The sequence below is a fragment of the Danio aesculapii genome, chromosome 4, assembly GCF_903798145.1.
Source record: "Danio aesculapii chromosome 4, fDanAes4.1, whole genome shotgun sequence".
Classification (NCBI taxonomy): Eukaryota; Metazoa; Chordata; class Actinopteri; order Cypriniformes; family Danionidae; genus Danio; species Danio aesculapii.
In genome coordinates, this window is record NC_079438.1 from 7,215,925 (window position 1) to 7,238,900 (window position 22,976).

At 38.3% G+C, this 22,976-nt stretch overlaps 4 protein-coding genes and 1 non-coding gene across 6 annotated transcripts in view; 4 read left to right on the plus strand and 1 right to left on the minus strand.

The window, feature by feature from the left end:
- Positions 1 to 22,976, minus strand: part of LOC130222807 (zinc finger protein 91-like) — a 218,630-nt gene that overhangs the window by 55,403 nt on the left and 140,251 nt on the right. The window lies entirely within an intron of this gene.
- On the plus strand, positions 1,155 to 1,226 carry trnag-ucc (transfer RNA glycine (anticodon UCC)). The gene has a single exon. It is a non-coding gene; the product is annotated as a tRNA-Gly (tRNA).
- On the plus strand, positions 8,819 to 9,797 carry LOC130222631 (ladderlectin-like; the record flags this gene model as incomplete). Its single annotated transcript, XM_056455164.1, has 5 exons — positions 8,819 to 8,882; positions 9,047 to 9,138; positions 9,232 to 9,354; positions 9,438 to 9,546; positions 9,640 to 9,797. Coding segments are annotated over 5 exons (456 nt in total), but the record flags the coding sequence as incomplete, so codon positions are not given.
- LOC130222821 (ladderlectin-like) lies at positions 14,047 to 15,304 on the plus strand. Its single transcript, XM_056455380.1, has 6 exons — positions 14,047 to 14,093; positions 14,200 to 14,261; positions 14,500 to 14,591; positions 14,679 to 14,801; positions 14,877 to 14,982; positions 15,123 to 15,304. Exons 2-6 carry the CDS (start codon positions 14,204 to 14,206, stop codon positions 15,188 to 15,190), a joined length of 447 nt encoding a protein of 148 aa, XP_056311355.1. The 5' UTR covers positions 14,047 to 14,093; positions 14,200 to 14,203; the 3' UTR covers positions 15,191 to 15,304.
- On the plus strand, positions 16,628 to 22,965 carry LOC130222808 (uncharacterized). Of its 2 annotated transcripts, XM_056455372.1 has the most exons (11): positions 16,628 to 16,772; positions 19,647 to 19,871; positions 19,985 to 20,155; positions 20,264 to 20,411; positions 20,514 to 20,671; positions 20,777 to 21,143; positions 21,219 to 21,311; positions 21,398 to 21,546; positions 21,627 to 21,833; positions 21,928 to 22,136; positions 22,217 to 22,965. In XM_056455372.1, exons 2-11 carry the CDS (start codon positions 19,663 to 19,665, stop codon positions 22,828 to 22,830), a joined length of 2,325 nt encoding a protein of 774 aa, XP_056311347.1. In that variant the 5' UTR covers positions 16,628 to 16,772; positions 19,647 to 19,662; the 3' UTR covers positions 22,831 to 22,965. The 2 variants fall into 2 exon arrangements, with proteins under 2 accessions (XP_056311347.1, XP_056311346.1); XM_056455371.1 differs by lacking the exon at positions 16,628 to 16,772 and having other exon boundaries at positions 19,436 to 19,871.

Here is a 22,976-nt window from a genome sequence, read left to right on the forward strand (position 1 = left end):
TTTTCCTATCTTCTCAGTCAGAGCCTTTATGATGTCTTCTGCTCTAGCTTCATTCACTTCTGTCATATCAACAATCACTGTAGCTTCTTTAGTATAGATCCTTTTATCGCCCATTTGTCCGTGTCCAAAGTGTTGTCCTACTTCCAGTCCATTATCCAGTTGCCCTCTTCATTTTCTATCCATGTCCATATCTTTACGTTTGAGTCAATCCACATTTGCACTCATAACAGAACACAAACTTCCCAGACAGCAAAGTGCTGCTGAGAAGTGGACAAAATTATCAAAAAAAGAAAAACTAAAAAAAACTCAAACTTTTTCTGAAAAAACAAACAAACAAAACAAAAATCGAGTGATCCTTTCTCACTCTCTGCCTACCACTTCCTTTGCTGCAAGTACACTATTGCCCTCTAGCATTCCAGGGTGGTACGGCTGTAAGCGAGAGCAGCTGTCAAGAGTTGGCTATTTAAAAATAGGCGGATTCACGTCGAGGAGGCAAGAGGAGGGTTGAAAACTGGGCTTTTACAGCTTTTTTTCATTATTAGCATGTTTTGCAGCAAACAAAGCACGCCATTCATTCTTAGACATAGCCTAGCTTTTACTCCACAAAATGTCAGCTTGCCCTTTCATGAGCTGCATCCAGTCAACCCTTGCAATGACATTCAAACCGGGGGAGCTCATTACAGTGAATACTGGGTGACAGAAGATGAGAACTCCACCACTGCAGAGTGAAATTATTGACCTCTGTATTTTTTTTTGGTGAGGTTGTACCTTCGAACGCTTTATCCAACCTCAAAGTCAGAAAGAGATGGCATCCATACTTGACTTTTTTTTTCACCCACACAAAGAACTCCTCGGTCGAAAGCTTTCAATTTCTACACTTCTGTGAGAGGATGTCCGCAAGCGTTGGTAATATAGTGGTGAGCATAGCTGGCTTTTAAGTAGATTCCCAGCAAATGTATACCTTTTGGCTGCCGTAACATTACATGGCCAGGCGCCACTCTTGTGAAGATGTGCCATGACATGTGGGTAGATTAGTGCATCTCGAGATGGTTGGGATCCATATGCTGGACATGTTTTTCAGTGCAGAACCAAGACAAAGAGGGCCTTGGTTGAAAGCATTCTTTTTAAGCTCTTCTTGCACGAGACATCTGCAAGCAGTGGTGGTATAGTGGTGAGCATAGCTGCCTTCCAAATAGTTGACCCGGGTTCGATTCCCGGCCATTGCATTTTCTTTGGCTGCTGTATATATCACTTAGTTCGTTGCCACCATTGTGAAAGGCAACAGCCAAAAAGTAAAAGACAAAAAAGGGCATCCCCGTCAGGGAATCGAACCCTGGTCTTCAACGTGACAGGCGGAGATACTGTCCACTATACTAACAAGGATCTGCAACGTAAGAGGACCCTTAGGAGGAGTAAGAGCTCCTCTGGCAAGAGACGTCTGCAAGCGTTGGTGGTATAGTGGTGAGCATAGCTGGCTTTCCAAGCAAAAGCCATTTGCACGTAGGTGTAGATCACTGTCTAGGCAATAGGAACATAGGTAGGTGGGACAAGTAAAATTGAAGGATGTTCCTGCAAAATGTTATGTCGTCTGTACCGAAAATAGCTGCAAATACATACTTACGTGCCATAGTCCAGCCCCCATCTGAAAAGTGGCTAAATGCATGATGAGTTGGCCGAGTGGTTGAGGCGATGGACTGCTAATCCATTGTTCTCTGGATGCATGGGTTCGAATCCCATCCTCGTCGTTCATTTAAGAGAGCCTGGTGCTTTTGTGGAAGTTATCTTACTCACACCATCTTCGTGCTTCGAAGCATGTCATGGCAAAATTGAAAGTCATCTTAACGAACATAATTGCAGAAACATACATATACAAACAATAAAAAAAATAAATTCCATCCTGGTCATTCGTTTAAGATAGCCCGGTGTTTACGTGGAAGGTAACTTACTTGCACCCTCTTCGTGCTTCGTACACCTACAGCAACCATAAAACCAACCTCACAGTAACCTGTTGTGTTTTAGCAATGTCACGCTTCTAAGGCATGGAAGGAATCGTTTCAATGGTTAAGTCTCCATTTATTGCCACAACAACAGAAAGACCTTCTGCAGTTGTCATTGATCTTTTTAATGTCTCCCACATGACATGGAGTCCAAACTACTGTGTTTTACTGACGTCTACACCTACAACAACCATAAACCCAACCTCACAGTAACCCGTTGTGTTTTAGCAACATCTACACCAACCACAAGTTCAAACCCCACCTCACGGTAAACTTTTGTGTAACGTAAAGGTCTGCGCCGACCACAACCCTAAACCATGCCTACTTGCGAGGCACAGCCATGGAGCCCGGGCAGCTCAGTCGGTTATTGCTAGGCGGTTGCTAAGGTGTTGCTAAGTGGTTGCTAAGGTGTTGCTAGGTGGTTGCTATGCGGTTGCTAAGGTGTTGCTAGGCGGTTGCTAAGTTGTTGCTAGGTGGTTGCTAAGGTGTTGCTAGGTGGTCGCTATGCAGTTGCTAAGAGGTTGCTAGGCGGTTGCTAAGGTGTTGCTATGTGGTTGCTAAGGCGTTGCTAGGTAGTTGCTAAGGTGTTGCTAGGCGGTTGCTAAGGTGTTCCTAAGTGGTTGCTAAGGTGTTGCTATGCGGTTGCTAAGGTGTTGCTAAGTGGTTGCTAAGGTGTTGCTAGGTGGTTGCTAAGGTGTTGCTAGGTGTTTGCTAGGCGGTTACTAAGGTGTTCCTAAGTGGTTGCTAAGGTGTTGCTATGTGGTTGCTATGCGGTTGCTATGCGGTTGCTATGGTGTTGCTAGGTGGTTGCTAGGCGGTTGCTAAGGTGTTGCTATGCAGTTGCTAAGAGGTTGCTAGGCGGTTGCTAAGGTGTTACTAAGGTGTTGCTATGCAGTTGCTAAGGTGTTGCTAGGTGGTTGCTAGGGTGTTGGTAGGCGGTTGCTAAGGTGTTGCTATGCGGTTGCTATGGTGTTGCTAGGCGGTTGCTAAGGTGTTGCTAAGTGGTTGCTAAGGTGTTGCTATGCGGTTGCTAGGCAGTTGCTAAGGTGTTGCTAGGTGGTTGCTATGCAGTTGCTAAGGTGTTGCTAGGTGGTTGCTAGGCGGTTGCTAAGGTGTTGCTAAGTGGTTGCTAGGTGGTTGCTAAGGTGTTGGTAGGCGGTTGCTAAGGTGTTGCTAGGCGGTTGCTAACCATTTTAGCCATGGCTGTTATTGCTAAGTGGTTGCTATGTAGTTGCTAAGGTGTTGCTAGGCGGTTGCTAAGGTGTTGCTAGGTGGTTGCTATGCAGTTGCTAAGGTGTTGCTATGTGGTTGCTAGGCAGTTGCTAAGGTGTTGCTATGTGGTTGCTAGGCAGTTGCTAAGGTGTTGCTAAGTGGTTGCTAAGGTGTTGCTAGGTGGTTGCTAAGGCGGTTGCTAAGGTGTTGCTAGGTGGTTCCTATGCAGTTGCTAAGGTGTTGCTAGGCGGTTGCTAACCATTTTAGCCATGGCTGTTATTGCTAGGTGGTTGCTATGCAGTTGCTAAGGTGTTGCTAGGTGGTTGCTAGTCGGTTGCTAAGGTGTTGCTAAGTGGTTGCTAAGGTGTTGCTAGGTGGTTGCTAAGGCGGTTGTTAAGGTGTTGCTAGGTGGTTGCTATGCAGTTGCTAAGGTGTTGCTAGGTGGTTGCTAGGCGGCTGCTATGCGGTTGCAAGGTGGTTGCTAAGGTGTTGCTAAGTGGTTGCTAAGGTGTTGCTATGCGGTTGCTAAGTTGTTGCTAGGCGGTTGCTTAGGTGTTGCTAGGTGGTTGCTATGCAGTTACTAAGGTGTTGCTAGGTGGTTGCTAGGCGGTTGCTAAGGTGTTGTTAAGTGGTTGCTAAGGTGTTGCGTCATTCAAAACGCTAGGAGGGTGCGAGTAAAACACCTTCCACGGAAGCACCGGGCTCTCTCAAACACCAGAGCAAATGAGGGACGAGGATGGGATTCAAACCCACACATGCAGTGCACAATGGATTAGAAGTGCATCACCTGAACTACTCGGCCACCTTGTCACAAATGTTCTCGCTCTCCTGATGGAGGCTGGACTGTGGCACATATGTGTATATGTATGTTCTTGCAACTATTTTGCAAAAATATTCGGTAAGATGATTTGCCATAACATGCTTCGAAGCACGAAGATGGTGCAAGTAAGATAAGTTCCCCGGAAGCACCGGGCTCTCTTAAATGAACGATGAGGATGGGATTCGAACCCACGCATGCAGAGCACAATGAATTAGCAGTCCATCGCCTTAACCACTCGGCCACCTCGTCACATAGGTTGCCACTTTACTGATGGAGGCTGGACTGTGGCACATATGTGTACGTGTATGTTTTTGCAACTATTTTCGGTAAGATGACACTCAATTTTGGCATAACATGCTTCGAAGCACGAAGAGGGTGCAAGTAAGTTACACTGTAAAAACAATTCTGTAAAATTTACGGGAAAATACTGGCAGCTATGGTTGCCAGAACTTTTTTGTAAAAAATACAGAATTTTTCTGTAAAATTGTTTTTACAGAAACATGTTGTATTTTTAACAAGAGTAAATTGTATTCATTAACTGATGCAATGATCATTTACAAACCCTTGAGTTAATAATTTATATTTGCAGAAAGCAACTACGTTTTAATTGGCATTTACTGGCATTAAAATCAACATTTTAAATGTCTAAGTAATATATCTGAGCAGATTGAGAACCATCGTACATCAGTTCACTACAAAAACTTTTTAAATAAAGTCATTTAATGCATTATTGTGTTCATGTGTAACTGTAATTAACAAATAGAATTTCACTGCATTAGTAACTACACAGTTACCTTTAAACAAAAGAAGATGCAGCATAACATCAGATTCACTGTGTTCATCTTGGACTTGTACACAGATGCTACTGTCCTCCACAATGGTTAAACAAAAATGTTTTACAGTATTTTGCTGTTGTTTTTCCTGATTTTACAAAATAATACTGTTAGCTGTGGTTGTCAGTAATCTACTGTTTTTTAATATTTTACATTCGTAAATTCAATGTACAGAATTTTTCTGTTAAAATACATTCCACAGTCTGTATTTTTCATCGAACAAATTTAACCCATTAAATAGCAAAGCAAAATCCACACTAGTGTCCTCACTACAGAGGGTTGAACACTCAGACAGTGATGTTAATGAGATAAATACGTGTCTAATTAAAGGAGGATTAATAATTATTGATGAACAAGTGTTAACAAGGAGAATCACTGAAGGAAAGAACAACAAGACCAAATAACACAAATTACAGCCAAAATCAAAGATGAAATCAACTGAGGATAAAACTCTAAATAAAAATAATAATTAATAAAAATAATTACACAATAAAACTTTTATTTCTCAAGATCTCAGCAGAGATCATTAAACAACTCCACAAACATCAGGAGCTTCACTTATTACTGACCTCTGACTGTTTCTGTCACATGAACAAAAGCTCTTAATGAAATTTCTGTTGTTCATTTGAAGTCACCATGATGGAAGACAGAGTCTGTTTTAGTCGGGATCTTCAACTGCTTGATTCAAAATAGGTTTTACTTTGGTTGCAATAATTAATAGTGATAATCACGCTAATTGCATAACATGAAAAGCTTAAACATACATAAAATTAAGTGTGATGAGATTAACTATCTTATCAAAGTCACCTGTGCATTTTTGGTAAATATCATCTGTAGTGTGAGAATTGAATACAATACAGCAACCATGGTTGAGGTTCATATCCTGATTCTTGATGTCTGTGTGTCTTAGAAAAGTTGCTAAAGCACTCTAGGTTTTCTGAATGAACTCTAATGATTAATCTCATTATAATGGTTTGTTGACCTTTCTGGAAGCTGTACTACTGTCCAAACATGACATATATTAATTACAATTAGTTCCAACATTTTGTTGTGACTTATTAAAATCAATTCTGTAATAAGTACTTAAAAGATTTCATGTCTTGTGTTGCTGTAACTGATGAGTTTCAGAAAGTCAGTTATAACAGCCAGAGAAACATTTCTCAGAGGTCTAAATGTTTAAGAGCTCAACTAATGCAGCCTCTGATCTCCATGATGGTGAGGTCAAATCAAACATTTTCAATAAAAATATAAACCTCTGTTAATTATCAAATATTCTTGCAGATATGAGAGAATTGAAGTCAAACTGTAATCAGTGAAGCTGCTAATGCTGATATTTAATATAGTTGTTTAATCCTCTGTTTTAATTCAGTTGGTTTGGTATGTGGCGGTGTCTGTAGTTTTATTTCTGGTTGTGTGCTGCAGGTGTTCATCAATTCACTTATTTGTGGTCATTCACTCTGTCTAGTGGACTAAACTAATTGACTAATTTAGGGACTAGTGAATGAGGGTGTGTGGTGAGATTTCAGACACTCTGATTAGTTTCTCGAAAACAAAGGTTAGATCTGTTACAGTTATTTTCCGTATTTTGCACAGAAATGAGCTGTTAGTCATTTAACAGGTTTTCACTGTAGATTGTACAGACTTTTACTGTTAAAATCACAGACATTTTTTTACAGTGTATATATAAATAACTTCTAATAAATCTGATTTTCCTCTACTCAGGATGGACAGTGGTTGTGGACTGATGGATCTGGGTTTAGTTATACCAACTGGTGCTCAGGAGAGCCTAGTAAGGGGAACGAGAACTGCTTGGAGATCAATTGGACATGTGAGTGAGAGTGTATGTGTGTGTTTGGTCATTTTAGTGGTCTAAGTTCACAAAGTAACTTGAAATGCTTCATCTTGTCAAAGGATTAAAGTTGATATTATACATGTTCAAACATGCATGATCACCGCTGATCTAAGTTTCTTTTTCTTTCTTCCCAACATCAAAGCGTTGCTGGAACAATCAAGGCTGTTCGACCTCGATGGGCTATTTGTGTGCTAAAAAACTGTGATTGAATGCAGTCATCCTGTTACAGTTTTCCTGTACTGCGCACTTTTCCAGTGTCTTTACAATGTTGTTGTATATGTATGACTTCACTTGAATCCTAATACATTATCTTCATCACACCTCCAATCACTAAAAGCTAACTTATTTGTACATGCTGTGGTAAATGTGTGTTGTATTAGAATCTGTTGGATTCTAAGCAGTGGTGGCTGGTGAGAAATGTTCTTTGTGTGTCTGTGGTTTATATATATATAATATATTAAATATTAAAATATTAAATATATATAAATATATAAAAAATAGATTTATATATATATATATATATATATATATATATATATATATATATATATATATATATATATATATATATATATATTAAAGCAATGAGTTTCTAAAAAAAAAATAATGTTTAAACAACTTTTATACCTAAGGTATTTTAGAGCTCTGATCCCTAATCGAGTACATTTTAATATTAAATCACCCTTTTACATGAACAAATACGCAATTTGATTTGTTAAATGATATTTAATAAACAGATTTATTTAAAAATGGTTAAAACTGTTCAAAATTGTTTATTACGATGACCAAAAGAGCGTAACATGCTGCAATTTAAGAAAACGTGCAATTACAAAAACACCATCAAATTAAGAAAAGATCTTCATCAGTTTGACGGCACATGGACTGCAAATTGTCCCAACATAAACACATTTTTGAACATGCTGTATTGTCACACAATGCAAAAAAATGTGTTGCATTTTCTCACAATGCAGACATATTACAAAAACTTGCTGCATTTTCTCACAACACAATGCAAATATTTCAAGGAGACCCTAAAATGTGACGGACCCAGCAATTTAGGTTATGGTTATTTAGGCTAAAAATACTAAATACACAGGAATTGGATATTAAAATAAACAAACAAAAAACTCACCTTTCAAAGATCATCTACAACTTCACTGAGGAATAGTCATGGCAGTGGCGTCGGTCACATTTTTGGGTCCCCTTGAAATGTTTCCGTTGTGTTCTGTTCTTTTTGTGTTGTGAGAAAATGCAGCACGTTTTATTAATTTGTTTCCGTTGTGGGAAAATGCAGTGAATTTTTCATGTGCGTTGTGAGGATTTGCAGCATGTGTGCTGTTAAATGGATAAAAATCTTTTAATAATTTACTCAGCCACCGTAGTTTTAATCCACTGATTAATCAAAACATCAAACATATTAAATAAATATTTTAAAATAGCATTTGCTGAAATGCTTTTATTCTTCTTTTTTTTTTTTACATTTTAAGTGTCACTTTTGGTCCACCATAATTTTATGAGAGCTTAAATATGTATCTAGATATTTAGTTTTTATTCAAATATGTCTTTATTTACATGTCTTACCCACATTCTCCCATTTATGAATAGTGTTGATTTATTTGAAATTCTGTATCATCAGGGTTTACTTATCAAGGCAAGTATAAAAGCAGATGTCACAGTTTGGGACTTGTTTTAGTGTTTTCTGCGTTTGTTTCTGCATTTTCCCCTCTTTGTTCCAGTTCCTGCCACTAATTTCCTTCACCTGTATCGATGGTTAGTTCAATCTGAATCACCTGTATTAGTTCATCAGTGAGTGTATTTGAGTTCCTCAGCACCATTTAGTTTTTGTCTGGTTTGGTTTTCTTCAGGTTTCTGTTGTTATTTACTGTCTCTGTGTTTGGTTTCGTGAATGTTTACTTTATTAGACGTTTAATATTTTTGACTTTGTTAATTTGTTTGTTTGCCTGTGTACTCACTTTATGACAGCAGGGTTGATTGAGCAACTTCACAAACTCTTCAGAAATTATTAAATCGGAACACTGAGGTGATTTAGGCATCATGAGCTACTGAACAACTCTAATATTCTGAATTGTTCTGTTTATTAATTTTCAGGTTCATGATGATTCTCAGTGTTCTGCTGCTTTTCATTTTCTCCATGGGGAATGCTGCAGGTAACCAGTAAACTTGTCAACTCCTTCTTTAAAAGTTTTACTTTTTGGGTTTAAGAGCGAATAAGGATTACGCATGTTTACCAGGCTTAATCATAATTTCTTTTAAGTGTCTAATTACTGATGTTGCTGGAAATATCACAACCCTGTATTTATATACTGTGTAGACTTGGATGAGAAATGCCCCTGTGGGTGGAGAAACTCTGGATCTCGATGCTTTAAGTTTTTCTCCACGTCTGTTAGTTGGGTCACAGCAGAGGTAATGTGTTTGAGACCACATTTAATTTAAAGCCCTTCATGATCTTGGCTAATACGAACTTTTAATTGACACTTTTTATAAACCTGTCTCCAGAAAAACTGTCAAAGTCTTGGTGCGAATCTTGCTTCTGTGCATAACAAAGTGGAAAATGACTTCCTGCTGAGTCTGGCTGGTGATTCCACACGTTGCTGGATTGGGGGCTATGATGCTGAAGATGTAAGACTTAACTTTGGCATACTTGGTAGGGTTACTGGTCTGAGAATATGAGTACTAATCCACATGAGGTGATCTCTCATTAGGCAGAAAATTGGTTTTGGTCTGATGGATCTCCATTTGGTTATACCAACTGGTGTTCAGGAGAGCCTAACAACAAGAATACAGAGCACTGCTTGGAGATCAACTGGACAGGTAAGAGGGCTTTTTATCTATTTATTTATTATTATTATTATAATATATTTATATATTTTTTTTAATCTATAATCTCTTATTCCCCTTCCTCAGCGAACCACTGCTGGAATAATACACCTTGTTCAAGTACACAAGGCTATATTTGTGCCAGAAAACTGTGAGTTGATACCTGTGGTGTGCAGTCATGATTGGGCTAAATTCAGATTCCATTGTCATCAGCTCTGAACTGCTTCAATAAATTAAATTGTTGTAATCATCTCTTGTGGTGTATGTGTGTAAAACATGGTTAATTTTAAGGGTGTGGTCCTCAGAATACTAAGTGTCATCCAAGGTGCTGGTAGTCCGGTGACACACAGATGAAAATCTGTTTGAGGAACCCTGCATTGTGGATGTAATATGGGAAAAAGTGACACAATGGCTTTAGTCTTTTTAAAATGTATGTTTTTGCACCAGGTGTTGCAGGAAATACAGATTAAAGTGTTCATATTGTGCTATTTGAAATACAGTGTGTTTATTTTTTTCCTTTAAACCTTTCTAATAAGTGTATGAAAGTCTGTTCGTGTGTAAATAGACGCGTAAACATTTGAGTTTACTCTTCTTTCGTGCATAAAATTCACTTCAGAACAGACGTGGATTCACCTCATGGGCAGGGCTTGTCTGCCTACTTAGTGACTGTAGCTTCATTGCTAAATGGCTAACATGGATTTTGAAAAAAGTGTTTATGTGCTTTTATGAAGGCTGAAAAACAGCGTCGACACGTTTAGACCCGTGTCTCCGTTCACTAGATCCTTTCAGTGGTGCATCCAGCTCTGTGAGCTCAAACTCCTTCAGAAACTTATTCTGGATGGAGGCTTTCAGTAGTGCTTCTGATTTAGCCAAGCCCTGTTTGATGAACTTGTTGGCGTAAGTTTGGAAGATTTTCCCCGGGATGCCAACAACAGGCAGTATGTCACAGTCATGCCCCCACAGAAGCAAGCTCCTGATTGGTTAACGCAGCGTGAATGTCTGCTGAAGTCCCAAATATATATATATATTTTTTTAACTCCAGCATTTCGTGTATTAAGCACTTCAAACGTGAAAAATGCTCCATTCACATCATTTGTGTCACGCGTATTGTGCCGCAGGATGTCTATTCGCGCGTTTGCATCGACTTTAACATTTAAATTACTCAAGATTTGACGCGCGTTCCACATCTAGTGTGAACACTGCATAAGAGTCTCACTCAAGTTGCTTTCTAGACAAGGCTTCATGCAAGGCAACATACAACTGAAAGCAACCATAGACATCACGCAATGCCTTTTGATTTTGTCAGGATCCCTGTGTTCTAGATCAGAACTGTATCTGATCTCTTCTCTGGCCTCTGCTTCCAAATGATCAATTTAAAAAGCTTTATCTGCTATCGAAATAAAATGCAACCTTATGCATGTTTGTGCCTCCTCAACCCATTCACCGATGGCCAAACCTGATTTTTGCCATTTAAGTTTTGGGCACCGTCGATCTCATGGAATGAAACCAAATCTCTCTGGTGTAACACCACATGGTGGAGGTGTAACCGCTGGAACCGTAGAAGTGTTACAGAGGGCAGCATCAGGGCCAAGCAACCCAACAGGTGCCTGAGCCTGCTGCAGCCAATAGTATCTGGATGCACTCTTTATGATGCAAGCAGAGATTGCATCACTCAGCGACGCAATATCAGACATTATGCACTCAAATGGAGCTAGTAATGTCACTATGAGGGTTAGGTGAGCTCTTTAAAAAGCATTGGATGCAGCTCAGATTGCACTGCACAGAGTCTGCAGCCACGCACTGTCAGCTGTCAACTGAATTACCAAATCTTGCAATTCTTGTAATGCATCATCCATTATTGTAAAGAGGGGAAAAACACTTACCCTAGGAAGGACAGGACTACTAAATGGAACTATTCAAAAGACCACACACTGCTGTCCTGTTTTCCAAAAAGAAACTGAAAAAAAAACTGTCTACATTTCCATGCTCGAGATCAGTTTGCAGATGAAGAACCTCTGTTTCAGTTTAAAAAATTAATAAATAAAAAATAATTCATATGACATGACCATTTAATTGCTGATCTACAATGTAATTCTAGTTTTTGTGCCCTAAATAATATATACTAGCAGATGACTGCTTAATGCTCTTAAGTTAACACTGCAATTCAGGTAAATCAAATGCTTGCGTGGCATTGACATGGTGTTTTAATGTTTGTCAGGTGTGCACAACTCTCGTAAATTCCAGCCTTGGTGATGTCATAATACCATTGCTATGCAAACATTATTATATTTTAATTATTAATAATTTCTATTTTTTTTATTTTTTGATATGAAACGGATGACAGGTTTTCAGCTTTCTGAAATGTGTCGTGTTTAACAAAACAAAAACTCCTAAAGGTTTGGAACCTCTTGAGATAGTTTTTTTTTTTTTTTTTTTTTTCTTCAGAGAAAGCAGTAGGCCTGCACCAAAGCTCTATTAGGATGGGTTTAAGTCCTCCTAATTAATGAACTTATTCTTGCTTCCTAAAAAAAAAATCCCCCCCTCTAAAAATAATGGTTCATACCACTGTCAATGCATGATCATATTTAAGGGGATGAGGTCTGGGGCCTGGTAATCAATAGCCTAATCCAATAGACAATAGGGCTCAGTTTCACAGACAAGGCATAGCTTAAGCCAGGGGTAAGCCTTAGTGAAATTAATGTTTTTAAGCAGCTTTCATAAAAATTACTTACAAAAACACATTGCTTGTGCATCTTGGGCCAAAACAATTACCGGTGTATTTTAAGATATTTCACTGCAAGTTATTTTCAGTAAAGACAACTCAAGTTTAGTCTAGACTAGCCCTAATCCTTGTCTGTGATACTGGGTCTATGTGTGTTCAAAACCTTTTCTTGTAAAAAAGACTTGTAAATGCATAAAACCCAAAAGTAAGTCAATTTAGATGCAGGGTTGGAACTAAGCTGTTCGGGGCTGCGGCCCTTCAGGAACTGAGTTTGCCACCTCTGAATTAAAGTATCTTCAATTACCGAATGTCAGATTCTAATCATAATTTTAAAAAGTTTGAATAATAAATGAGATGTTATATGAATTTTTATTTTCCTTCTACTGAACTCAGACCCCTGACATATACTGTCTGACCCCTTAATGAACATTGTCTACTCTACATGGCTTATAACATCCCTCAAAGAACCCTCAGGTTGATTTTCCTCCAGACCTGTTTGTATTAATTTCTGCTGAGTCTGGTGACTGTTTCCACACATTGCTGGATTGGTGGTCATGATGGTGAACCGGTAGGCAGAAGATTTAATTGTTTGTCAAGACTTTAATGTAATGCTCTAAATGTGTGTATGTTTCTATGTATGAAGCAGACTAACAAGGGGACTGAGAACTACTTGCAGATAACTGACCTGTGAGAGTGCAATCTTTATTTATTTATTTATTTGTTTCAGGAATTATTTACAGTTGTTTAAGTTTATCCAGTAACATGAAATGCCTCATTTGTCCAAAATAATGTAACTTTTACTTTTCTCTCTCTCTCTCTCTCTCTCTCTTTCTGTCCTACAGCAAAGCGTTGCTGGAACGATCAGGGCTGTTTAACCTCAATGGGATATTTGTTTGGTAAAAAACTGAGCTCAAATGCAGTCGTTCTGCTTTAGTTACATTGATTTGTACTCCATTTATTTGTACCAATACAATCTTTACAAAAATGATATTATGAAATTAAACTTTCGCTGAATATCTTAATAAAATTTTATTGGGCTTTTTTTTTTTAGGTCAGTTTAAAACAATACTAAAAATATGTGGTGGGAAAATGAATACTATATACACGTCTCATAAACAAATAATGCAACATGCATATGTTCACTTCATTACCAATGTGCTTCAGGACCTGCAGTCATTGCCATTTGTATTTTCATTATTATATATATGTAATATAAACATTTAAAATAAAACAAAACTTCAGTGTGCAAAGGATCATGGATGTCTGAAGTGTCCATTAGTTTTACCCTTCAAAATCCTTCATTTCAAAGGGTCCAGGTTTGAGCACTTCGGTAGGACTCTTCAACAAGATGGTCATTTTTGTTTTTACTTCAGAGTCAAATTAAATCAAATCAAAATCACTTTTATTGTCACATCATCAGCAGTACGTGTGCTGTGATGAGTGAAAAGCATAGATGCTGGCTCCAGACAGTACAAAATACAGACGGTGCAAATACAACGACAGTGCAAAATACAGACAGTGCAAATACAACAGCGTACTCCCAAAAAAACAGGACAATGTAAAATTGACAGTGATATGTACAATGAATATGTGTGCCCTTCAGTGGGCCATTTATATCTCATTTGGAACACACCGAAAGTTTCCCTTTGTTTCAGTTCCTGCCACTAATTTCCTTCACCTGTGTCGAGGCTTAGTTCAATCTGAATCACCTGTATTATTAATCAGTGAGTGTATTTGAGTTCCTCAGCACCCATTTTTTTGTACTCAAGTGTTTTTGTCTGGTCTAAATTTCACTGAAGGCAACGAGCTGAACACCAAGGTGATTTTATTTATTTTCTTAAATAATCGCAAGCTGTTGAACAATGTTTATACTAAGGGTTTTACTCTTAACATTAATTCAGACACTGAACCTTTGTTACTTTCAGGTTCATGATGCTGGGAAGACTTCTGCTGCTTTTCTTCATGTTCTCCATGGGGAATGCAGCAGGTAACCAATCAATTTGTCCTCATAAACCCTCATAAGTGGTGTTTTTACCAGACATAATTATACAAGAGAATTTAAAAATGTTAAGTTTATTTGCTTTTTTTTTTTTTTTTTTTTTTTTTTTTTTTTTTTTTTTTTTTTTTTTTTTTTTTTTTTTTTTTTTTTTTTTTTTTAAATAAAAAATTATATATAAGTAATTTTGCTGGGATTATCACGATGGCCATATTTGTATGCTGTATAGGCCAAGATGAGAAATGCCCCTGTGGATGGAAAAATTCTGGATCTCGATGCTTTAAATTTTTCTCCACGTCTGTTAACTGGAACACAGCAGAGGTAATGTGTTAGAGGCCATTTTATAATACTTGCAAAACTTTTGGCAATTAAAAGTGTATATAAACAAACAACCTGTGTCTCCTTCAGAAAAACTGTCAAAGTCTTGGTGCGAATCTCGCTTCGGTGCATAAGAAAGCAGACAATATTTTTCTGCTGAGTTTGGTTCCTGCTTCCACACGCTGCTGGATTGGTGGTCATGGTGGTGAACAAGTAGGCATAAGCCTTAATATATTTTCTTTTCTTTTTTTAAATAACTTCTAATAAATCAGATTTTCCTCTACTCAGGATGGACAGTGGTTGTGGACTGATGGGTCTAGGTTTAGTTATACAAACTGGTGCTCAGGAGAGCCTAGTAAGGGGAACGAGAACTGCTTGGAGATCAATTGGACATGTGAGTGGTCATTTTAGAGGTTTAACTTTTTTATAAAGAAACGGGAGGGGCCTCATTTTGTAAAAAGGTTGTATGTATATGTGCATTCATTTCCACTGCTGATCTCAATTTTATTTTATTTTTTTCTTTCTATCCTACAGCAAAGCATTGCTGGAACAATCTGGGCTGTTCAACCGCAATGGGCTATTTGTGTGCTAAAAAACTGTGATTGAATGCAGTCATCCTCTTACAGTTGCCTGTACTGCTCACTTTACAGTGTTGAGAATAACTTCAACTGAATATCCTAATACCTTCTCTGTATCCCCAATAAAACCAAAGTAAACTTTACGCTGTCGTAAATTTTTATTTTTGTTTGAGTGTTAAGATTTGATGGCTTCTAAGCAAAGTTGGCTGGTGAGAAGTGTTCAGGATCGAGCTGTGTTGCTTTTAATTTGATAACGCAATGCAGTTAATAAGGAATGTATGACTATACTATATAATTTGTTTATTCTGATTACTCTATTATAAATATTTTAATAAATCACCTCTTAACTTAATATACTTCATGTTTTGAACAGAATTTGACATGTGTAAACATACTATTTTAAAACCGTTCAAGTTTATTTTAATACACTACTCAGAAAGGATGAACAAAGTAATAGCTCATTTTTTATTTTTATTTTATTTTTTTTTTAATAAATTTGGACGGCATAGTGGAGGTCACAGACAGGAAAGTATTGCGAGAGGGAAAGGGTTGGCAAAGGACCTCGAGCTGGGAATCAAACTCTGGTTGCTATGAGTACCAGGGTGCTATATGTCAGCACACTTAATCACTAGGCTATTGGCGCTGACCAGTATAAGTTACATTGCATCTACATGCCAACTAATTTTCATTAGATTATAGGCAGACTGTTAGGTTAGGATTAGTGTAAGTTGGCATGTACCTGCAAAGTTACTTTATAGTCATTCAAATGTCTGTTGAAGGAGCAGTATTAACAGATATTAAGCAGACAGTCTACTAATACTCAAATGGACCATCAAAATAACGTGTTATCCAATAATTATTTACACATTTAAGTGCGATTTTTACTTTTGTTTGATTACATTTTAAATTTTCATTTTTTCAGACTTGTAGTATCCCCCAGTAATGCGATTTTTCGCAGGTCAGAGTTCATAAAGCTTGAACTTTGCACCGCAGCAAACTGCGACACTTAAGGCATCACCCTGCGTTTCCGGTCTGACGCATGCGTATGAATGGAAGGCTATGGGGTTAAAAGCCCAGCATAACTGTAAAGTCAAGTCGCGGATTTGCACTTCATATTAATCAATGCATTAAGCTCTCTGTACTTCATTTTCAGAATATTTATTGTTATAATGTTTTTTTTTTTCCAGTGATGTTGGTCTTTTGTACCGCTCCGTGTTGCAATTATAACAATTTTTTTTTTTCTTTTAATGATAAACATGCCTTGCGATGTTGATTGTTCCCAGTTTTGCGATGTAAACTTTTTTTCCACAATAAAAAAAATTAAAAAAAAAATGTATCAATGCATTAAGGAATTAGGCGGAACTATCAAAACTGAAAGTATTCGGCGGAGGCAATTGGCTGACGGAGCTTGCCGAGGAGATACGGAAAGTGCCGAGTCAACGCGGAAGACGGAAAACATGGCAGATGCACGCCGACAAGCGCTGAAAGCTGGAGAACGCCATCGCTGCATTAATAAACACTCACGATTGCACGCATAAAGTTTAAAGCTGCAGTGAGTGAGAAAGGGGAAGCATATCAGCACTTGGTCATCTCAGGGACACTGATGGTATGAGAAATGACTTTTTCTAATTATAAAGGGCCGTCATAGAGGTAAAGTTGGTTTTATATTGGGATATTCAGACACTCTCCCTAATAATTTAGTTTCATAAAAGTATTATTTGCAAACTCTAAATAAAGAAATCATATTAGCAGCCAATAACTATCAAAGTACAACATTGTTCACAGTCAAATAAACCGTGTTAATGTTGTTTTCAAGTCATACTTGCATGCTAATTTCGATAGAATATTAAAAGTAACATGGTAAACAATATAGAGGCTTCTAAATGAACGAATGTGCGAATATAAAACCAACTTTACCTCTATAGGACCGTCCTATGCATCGCCTTATCCATAATTATGTGCAATATAAAACATAACTGCTATTTTGTTGCACTGTAGTTGATTATTTTGTGCATTATAGTATTTTGTGCACAATATTCAGTTAATTATACTGTTCATTTGTTTAAATAGTTCATGTAAAGTGAAATGCTTGCATTAATACTGGAAATATTACTTGAATATGCTAATTATCGGACACAGACAAAGTTTGTAAAGTAAATGTCTTTATTTACATTATATTGTGTTCTGTTTAAGTATTGGTAATAATGTATATTTTATATATTTTGTTCCTTTGCTAAGGTTATCAACCTATTGCTACTACTACTGTTACACAGCTACAGTGTTGTATTATTGGACAAAATAAATGCTTGTCAAATCTGACAAACTTGAAAATACAAATGCTGAAACAACTTTGGAGTTGTTCCCTGTGTCCCCTGTTATTGGCTGAAGCTCTTTCGAGTTAGAAGCAGATACTGATGTGTGAAACCCATAATAACTCGACAATAACTGCAGCATAGACCGGAAACAGTGGGAAAGATTGATTGGTTAAGTAATTTTGATTTGATTGACGATTTGATTTGTAAATATTCCAAGAAGCAATTACTCCCAATGCTGTATGTCTGGGATATATGAGAAAATGGTGCCAGGTTATTATTATTAAAGATATACTGAAGTTGTTTGATTCCCTTATCTGCCCGTGTGCGAAAGTTCAGTGGCTACTTGTTAGCTAGGAAATCAGGATTATTCCAGATTGGGGCGTATTTAAATGGTGTGAGTAGGGAATTTGTGACCTGATGGAATTTGCTAGAGTTGGGGTCAAGTCCACCGTTGTCTAGTCTAAGTCAAGACCAAGTCCTTAACCAGTCGAGTCCAAAAGGGGTCGAGTTGGACTTAAGTCCGAGTCCTTAACATCCGAGTCGAGTCCGGCCGAGTTCACACAGTCATAAAACTCACTCATTAATTTTCTTTTGGCTTAGTCCCTTATTTATCAGGGGTCGCCACAGTGGAATGAACGACCAACTAGTCCAGCATATGTTTTACACAGCGGATGCTCTTCCAGCCGCAACCCATTCACTCTCATTCATAGACACACTCACAAATCTTGGACATTTTAGTAAACTCAATTCCCCTAAAGCGCATGTGTTTGGACTGTGGCGGAAACCCAGGCCAACACGGGAAGAACATGCAAATTCTACACAGAAACACTCCTGGCCCAGTCGGGACTTGAACCAGTGACCTTCTTGCTGTGAGGCAACAATGCTAAGCACTGAGCCAGGTGCCACCAAAGTAAAAAAAAATTGAAAATAATAGTAATAAAATGATGATACAAAATAATAAATCAAATAAAAATTTCAATTAACAATTAAACTGTTAAATTAATATTTTAAACTTTTGATACATTTTACAAAATGCCTTGTTGAAAATAGGAGAATATATGTAGAACTTTTATTATTTTACAAGACCCACACATCTGACATTATTCTCATGCCACTTTCTCACATTTCTTCTGTTTAAATTACGCTTACATTACCAAGTCAACAATTTATTTTAATAACATTAATTCCAGAGAACTCTGTTATCAGCCCCAGTGAATGAAACCATATTCATGCCGACTGACCCAGATCTGCACAGAACATAAAGGTTCAGCAAAGAGAGACCATTTGGCTTCGCTCTTGTCTTAACAGGGAATTAACAGTCAGAAGAAATTTGTTCCAAATAAACAGAGTGAATAAATAGTGGGGGCGAATGAGTGCAAAATAAAACCCAGCAGGAATGAGACTGAAAAAACTGTCCAGTGCAGATTTCTAGGCTGATGATCTGGGTCCGCCTGTTAGTGATAGCCTAAACAGGGGTTCTCAATATCTATATTAAAAGGTCCAAATCTGAATTTTTATTAAGGTCAAAGGCATGAAACAATTGATATTACATAACTTGTTTTTATAAACATTGATAAGATGCATCACAGGCAGCACGGAGGAAACAAATCATTTGGCATACAGAAAAACAATCATGCACATATTACTCCAGATTTACTCTGAAGAGGGATGACACTGAGGTCATCATATGATCTAGACTCTTAACCATTCAACTTTATTAATAATCATAAGACATAAGAAAGGATATGTGTTCCTCCATCCTGGAGCAGACATCTACCAGAAAATCAAATATTCTATTTTATTTATTGTATCTATCACCAAACTAAGTATAAATCAACTTTAAATGTGTTACAAGTCTCTTTTTTTATTTGAATTTCAAGACCCTAACACATACTCTTATGGATAAACAATTTTATTGACAAGCTTTTTATTTTTTCATTTAATTGTCTTATTTAAAATTACACACACACACAAATATATATAAAACCATATAATCGATTATTACTGAAAATTATATTTTTATTTTAGGTTTTATCTTTAAATAAAAAAGCTCATTCCTTTGTTCCTGTACCTGGAGTTGGGGTGGGCTGCAGTAAACCCCAAACCTTCACAAAGCTGCTCTTGGTCTTTTCATTCTATAACATGTTGTTTTATTATCCACACAGATCCTTTCACAGCAGCATGTTTTTCCTCTGCCCTGTGTGCAAAAAGGCTCCTCACTCTCTTCCTGGGCATCTCAGGAAGGTGTGTATGAGGAACAGCACAAAGACAGAGATCCAGGCTGTCGTCATAGAGGCCAAGAAGGAGTTGTCTGAATTCTGCCACAGAGGACGTTTCTGGGAGTTTGGAGAAATTCGTGACATATTGGACTCTACTAATCCTCTAGACAGGTTTGTAACTTCTATGATTTGATGTATCTGGCTTCAAATCAAACATCTACACATTAATAATTCTGCATTTTTGGTATTGTTTATTTGACCTTATTTTATGTTCCTTGTTTTAGGATGATTGCGGAGATGCAGTCAAGGGGGTTGGTCATTAATAACTTACCTTCACTCCTCCCGGAACCAGCTCAATCGACTACATGTTCTGTGTCTCAAAGCTCTGGAGAAGGTCCAGTTGAGCCTCCAAATGAGCCCTTATCTGACGAGAGCTCTGGAGAGTACTATCAGAGGTACAGTTTCACATCGGCATTCCCAAAAATTAAATGTACACTGGATAGGATTTCTCTTTCATGTACAGAGTCGTTTTGATCACCTGCTGTTTATTGTTTTTATTTCAGCACTGTTGGACCGAAGTGGACCTCTTCCGTGAGGGTGGAAATGGTCAAAAAAGGCTTTTACAATAAGCACTCCATTGACCACCCCCTTCTAGCAGGATTTAATAAGGACCTGCACATTGACCTAGGACATAAAAACAGCAAACAAGTAGTAAGTTAATTAAACGAGTGAAGGTATACATGCAAAAAAATGTACATGCAGGTCTTGTTTTATGCAGTAGAGTTTATTTAATTGTGAAATGTGTCATTTCAGGTGGAAACAGTGTCCAGGTTCTTACATTACATGGACCCCACTGAGCCAAACTTGATGTTTGTTCGTCAGGTGGAGAAAGTGCGAGAGTACTTTAACATCTTGTCAGATACAAAGCTCTCAAAATGGACAGTGTTCAACTACTGGAAGAGTCTCAAGAGGTCGGTAATGTGGAACAACCACAAGTTTGCCATGTACGTGTTAACTAATAATGTCAGCTGTGCTGTGTTCTGACTGTAACAACCTAATTTTGATCTCTTTTCAAGGTTCATGAAATGCATTATTACCTCCACAGACATTCGCCACAACAATCCATCTCTGTTCCAGGACTGTGAGAGTTTTTTGGATGTGCTGTATGAAATAGAGAGTGCTATGTCCAAAAAAGTAAGCATGGAGGTCACAGGGAAAAAATCAGAGCTTGGGAATGGCAAAGAAATTTTGCCAAAGGACTGCCTTGCTGTTTTGGAGGCTGCATTCAAAGATTTCCAGGCCGTGATGTGTAAAATGCAGGATCCAGGAGCCATCACAGGGGACTGTTTGACTAAAAATGAATGGCTGCTCGTCCTGTACTACCTGGAGGCTATTATCATGCTGAAGCTACTTCAGCGACCTAGTGTAGTGACACAGATGACTGTAAGTGTTTGTTTTTCCCTCCCTTCTCTTCTTTCGTCCTATGCTTCATCAATGTGCAAAACTGTCTGTTTGCAGGTTGAGGATTGGGAGGGGAGAAGCCGGATAGAGAATGGTGTCTGTGTTGCAGTGAAGGAGCACAAAGTAGCGCTGTCACACGAACAGGAACTTGTAAGTTTATATTGTACTTTAAATCATAACAGCAATAAATATATTGTGGTAAAGTCATACTTATTTTTGACCCTTTCTCTAACTAGTGGTTTGACTTGTACTTCAATGAGGTGCGGCCAGTAATGCTGCAAGAAAACCGCACCAGCGACGATGTGGCAGTTGATTCATTTTTTGTGTCAAGCAGTGGGAGATCGATTTATAATCCCTCCAATGACTTAAAAAGACTACATGACAAGTAAGCAACATTACACCTGTCTTTAACTCTACGTGTTCATCCATCCAATTTTTGCATTCTTACGTTGCCTTGTGTTTCAGATACAGTCTCCCCAGTGTGACCTTTGGTGATGCCCAGAGAGTGTTTGAGGCAGCAGCACAAAACCTGAAGTCAGAAGTGGAGAGAAATGTGTTGGCACGGCTGTTTGGGCACATGCCAGAAACAGCTGAAAGGAACAACATGAGGAAAACGTCTTCAGATGCATTCCTGGCTCTAAGTGTGCTAGATCAGCTTGCTGGAAAAACACGGTAAGAATCTAACAACAATGATCCTTATTATTAAATTTGCAACCCACAGCCTTGTCTTTCCTTCCTTTAATATGTATTTTTTGTGATCTTATAGACAAAGGTCCAGTAGAGCTTCCAGCCAAGAGACAAGGGTGGACGAAGAGACAGCCTACAAAACTCTTGAGCAGTTCTGTCCAGTGACTCTGGAGGGGCCTCCTCCAAAAAAGGCACGCAGGAATGAGCTGTGTGGCTCAGAACATGAGAAGTACTGCTATGACCGCTGGCGTAACGAGCAGCTGAAGCTGCGTGAACAGCATGCTCTTGGTGAGTATACAGATGATTAATGACACAAACAGTGAAATTGAGTGAGAATAGCCAAATACTGATGTGTTTTGTGTTTCTAGAACATTTTGCTGGACAGCAGCCATCAGAGTCCAAAATAAACCGCTGGATGGACAAACAAGGGTGGACGTCAAATGTCCCACAGGCTTCAGTGGTTCTGAAGCAGTGGAAGCCTGTTGCCAGGTTGGACTCGGTCATCGACAGCAGCTTTGTGCATAAAATGATTTTGTCTCAACGCTGGAAAGGACTGACTGTCAGACCCGTCCCTGACAAGGGTGATGGTGTTTTCACCAAAAGACCCTTTCAAATTGGGGAGGTTGTCTGTGAATACCACGGCCAGCTGGTTAGCCATGAAGATGGGATGGCAATTGTTTCGACCAGCGGCATTAGTCCTGGACATTTGTTTTTTTATAAGAACAAGCAACATGAAGCCATGTGCATTGACGCACATGAAGAAAGTTGCCAGTGCCATCCCATGAAGTTCAATTACGGACGCCTGATACGTCACTCCAGCAAAAGAGCCAATATCCGGCCCAGGCTGTATGTCCTTAATGATAGAGACATCATTCTCTTCATTGCCACAAAAGACATTTTGAGTGATGAGGAGTTACTCTATAATTATGGCTCAAAGAGGAGATCTTTTGCCGGGAAAGGGCTGGAATTGGACTGGATGTGAAAGAACATCTTTCCATCCCCCATTCTCACTCACTTCTAACATGTCCAACTCCAAGTTTCCACCTGTGGCCATATTCTCTCCTCACTCTCTGGACTCTGGACAACCATCCCTGCTCTTCTCACCCTGAAGGATTCTTCCTGCAATGT

Excerpts from the sequence above, each read along its gene's own strand:
- LOC130222821 (XM_056455380.1), top strand. The coding sequence starts at position 14,204 with ATGATGCTGGGAAGACTTCTGCTGCTTTTCTTCATGTTCTCCATGGGG. Across the intron at positions 14,262-14,499 it reads CTCCATGGGGAATGCAGCAG|GCCAAGATGAGAAATGCCCC; the intron begins GTAACCAATCAA and ends TATGCTGTATAG. Across the intron at positions 14,802-14,876 it reads GTGGTCATGGTGGTGAACAA|GATGGACAGTGGTTGTGGAC; the intron begins GTAGGCATAAGC and ends TCCTCTACTCAG.
- LOC130222808 (XM_056455371.1), top strand. The coding sequence starts at position 19,624 with ATGTTGTTTTATTATCCACACAGATCCTTTCACAGCAGCATGTTTTTC. Across the intron at positions 20,156-20,263 it reads TCTGGAGAGTACTATCAGAG|CACTGTTGGACCGAAGTGGA; the intron begins GTACAGTTTCAC and ends TTTTTATTTCAG. Across the intron at positions 21,312-21,397 it reads TGTCACACGAACAGGAACTT|TGGTTTGACTTGTACTTCAA; the intron begins GTAAGTTTATAT and ends TTCTCTAACTAG.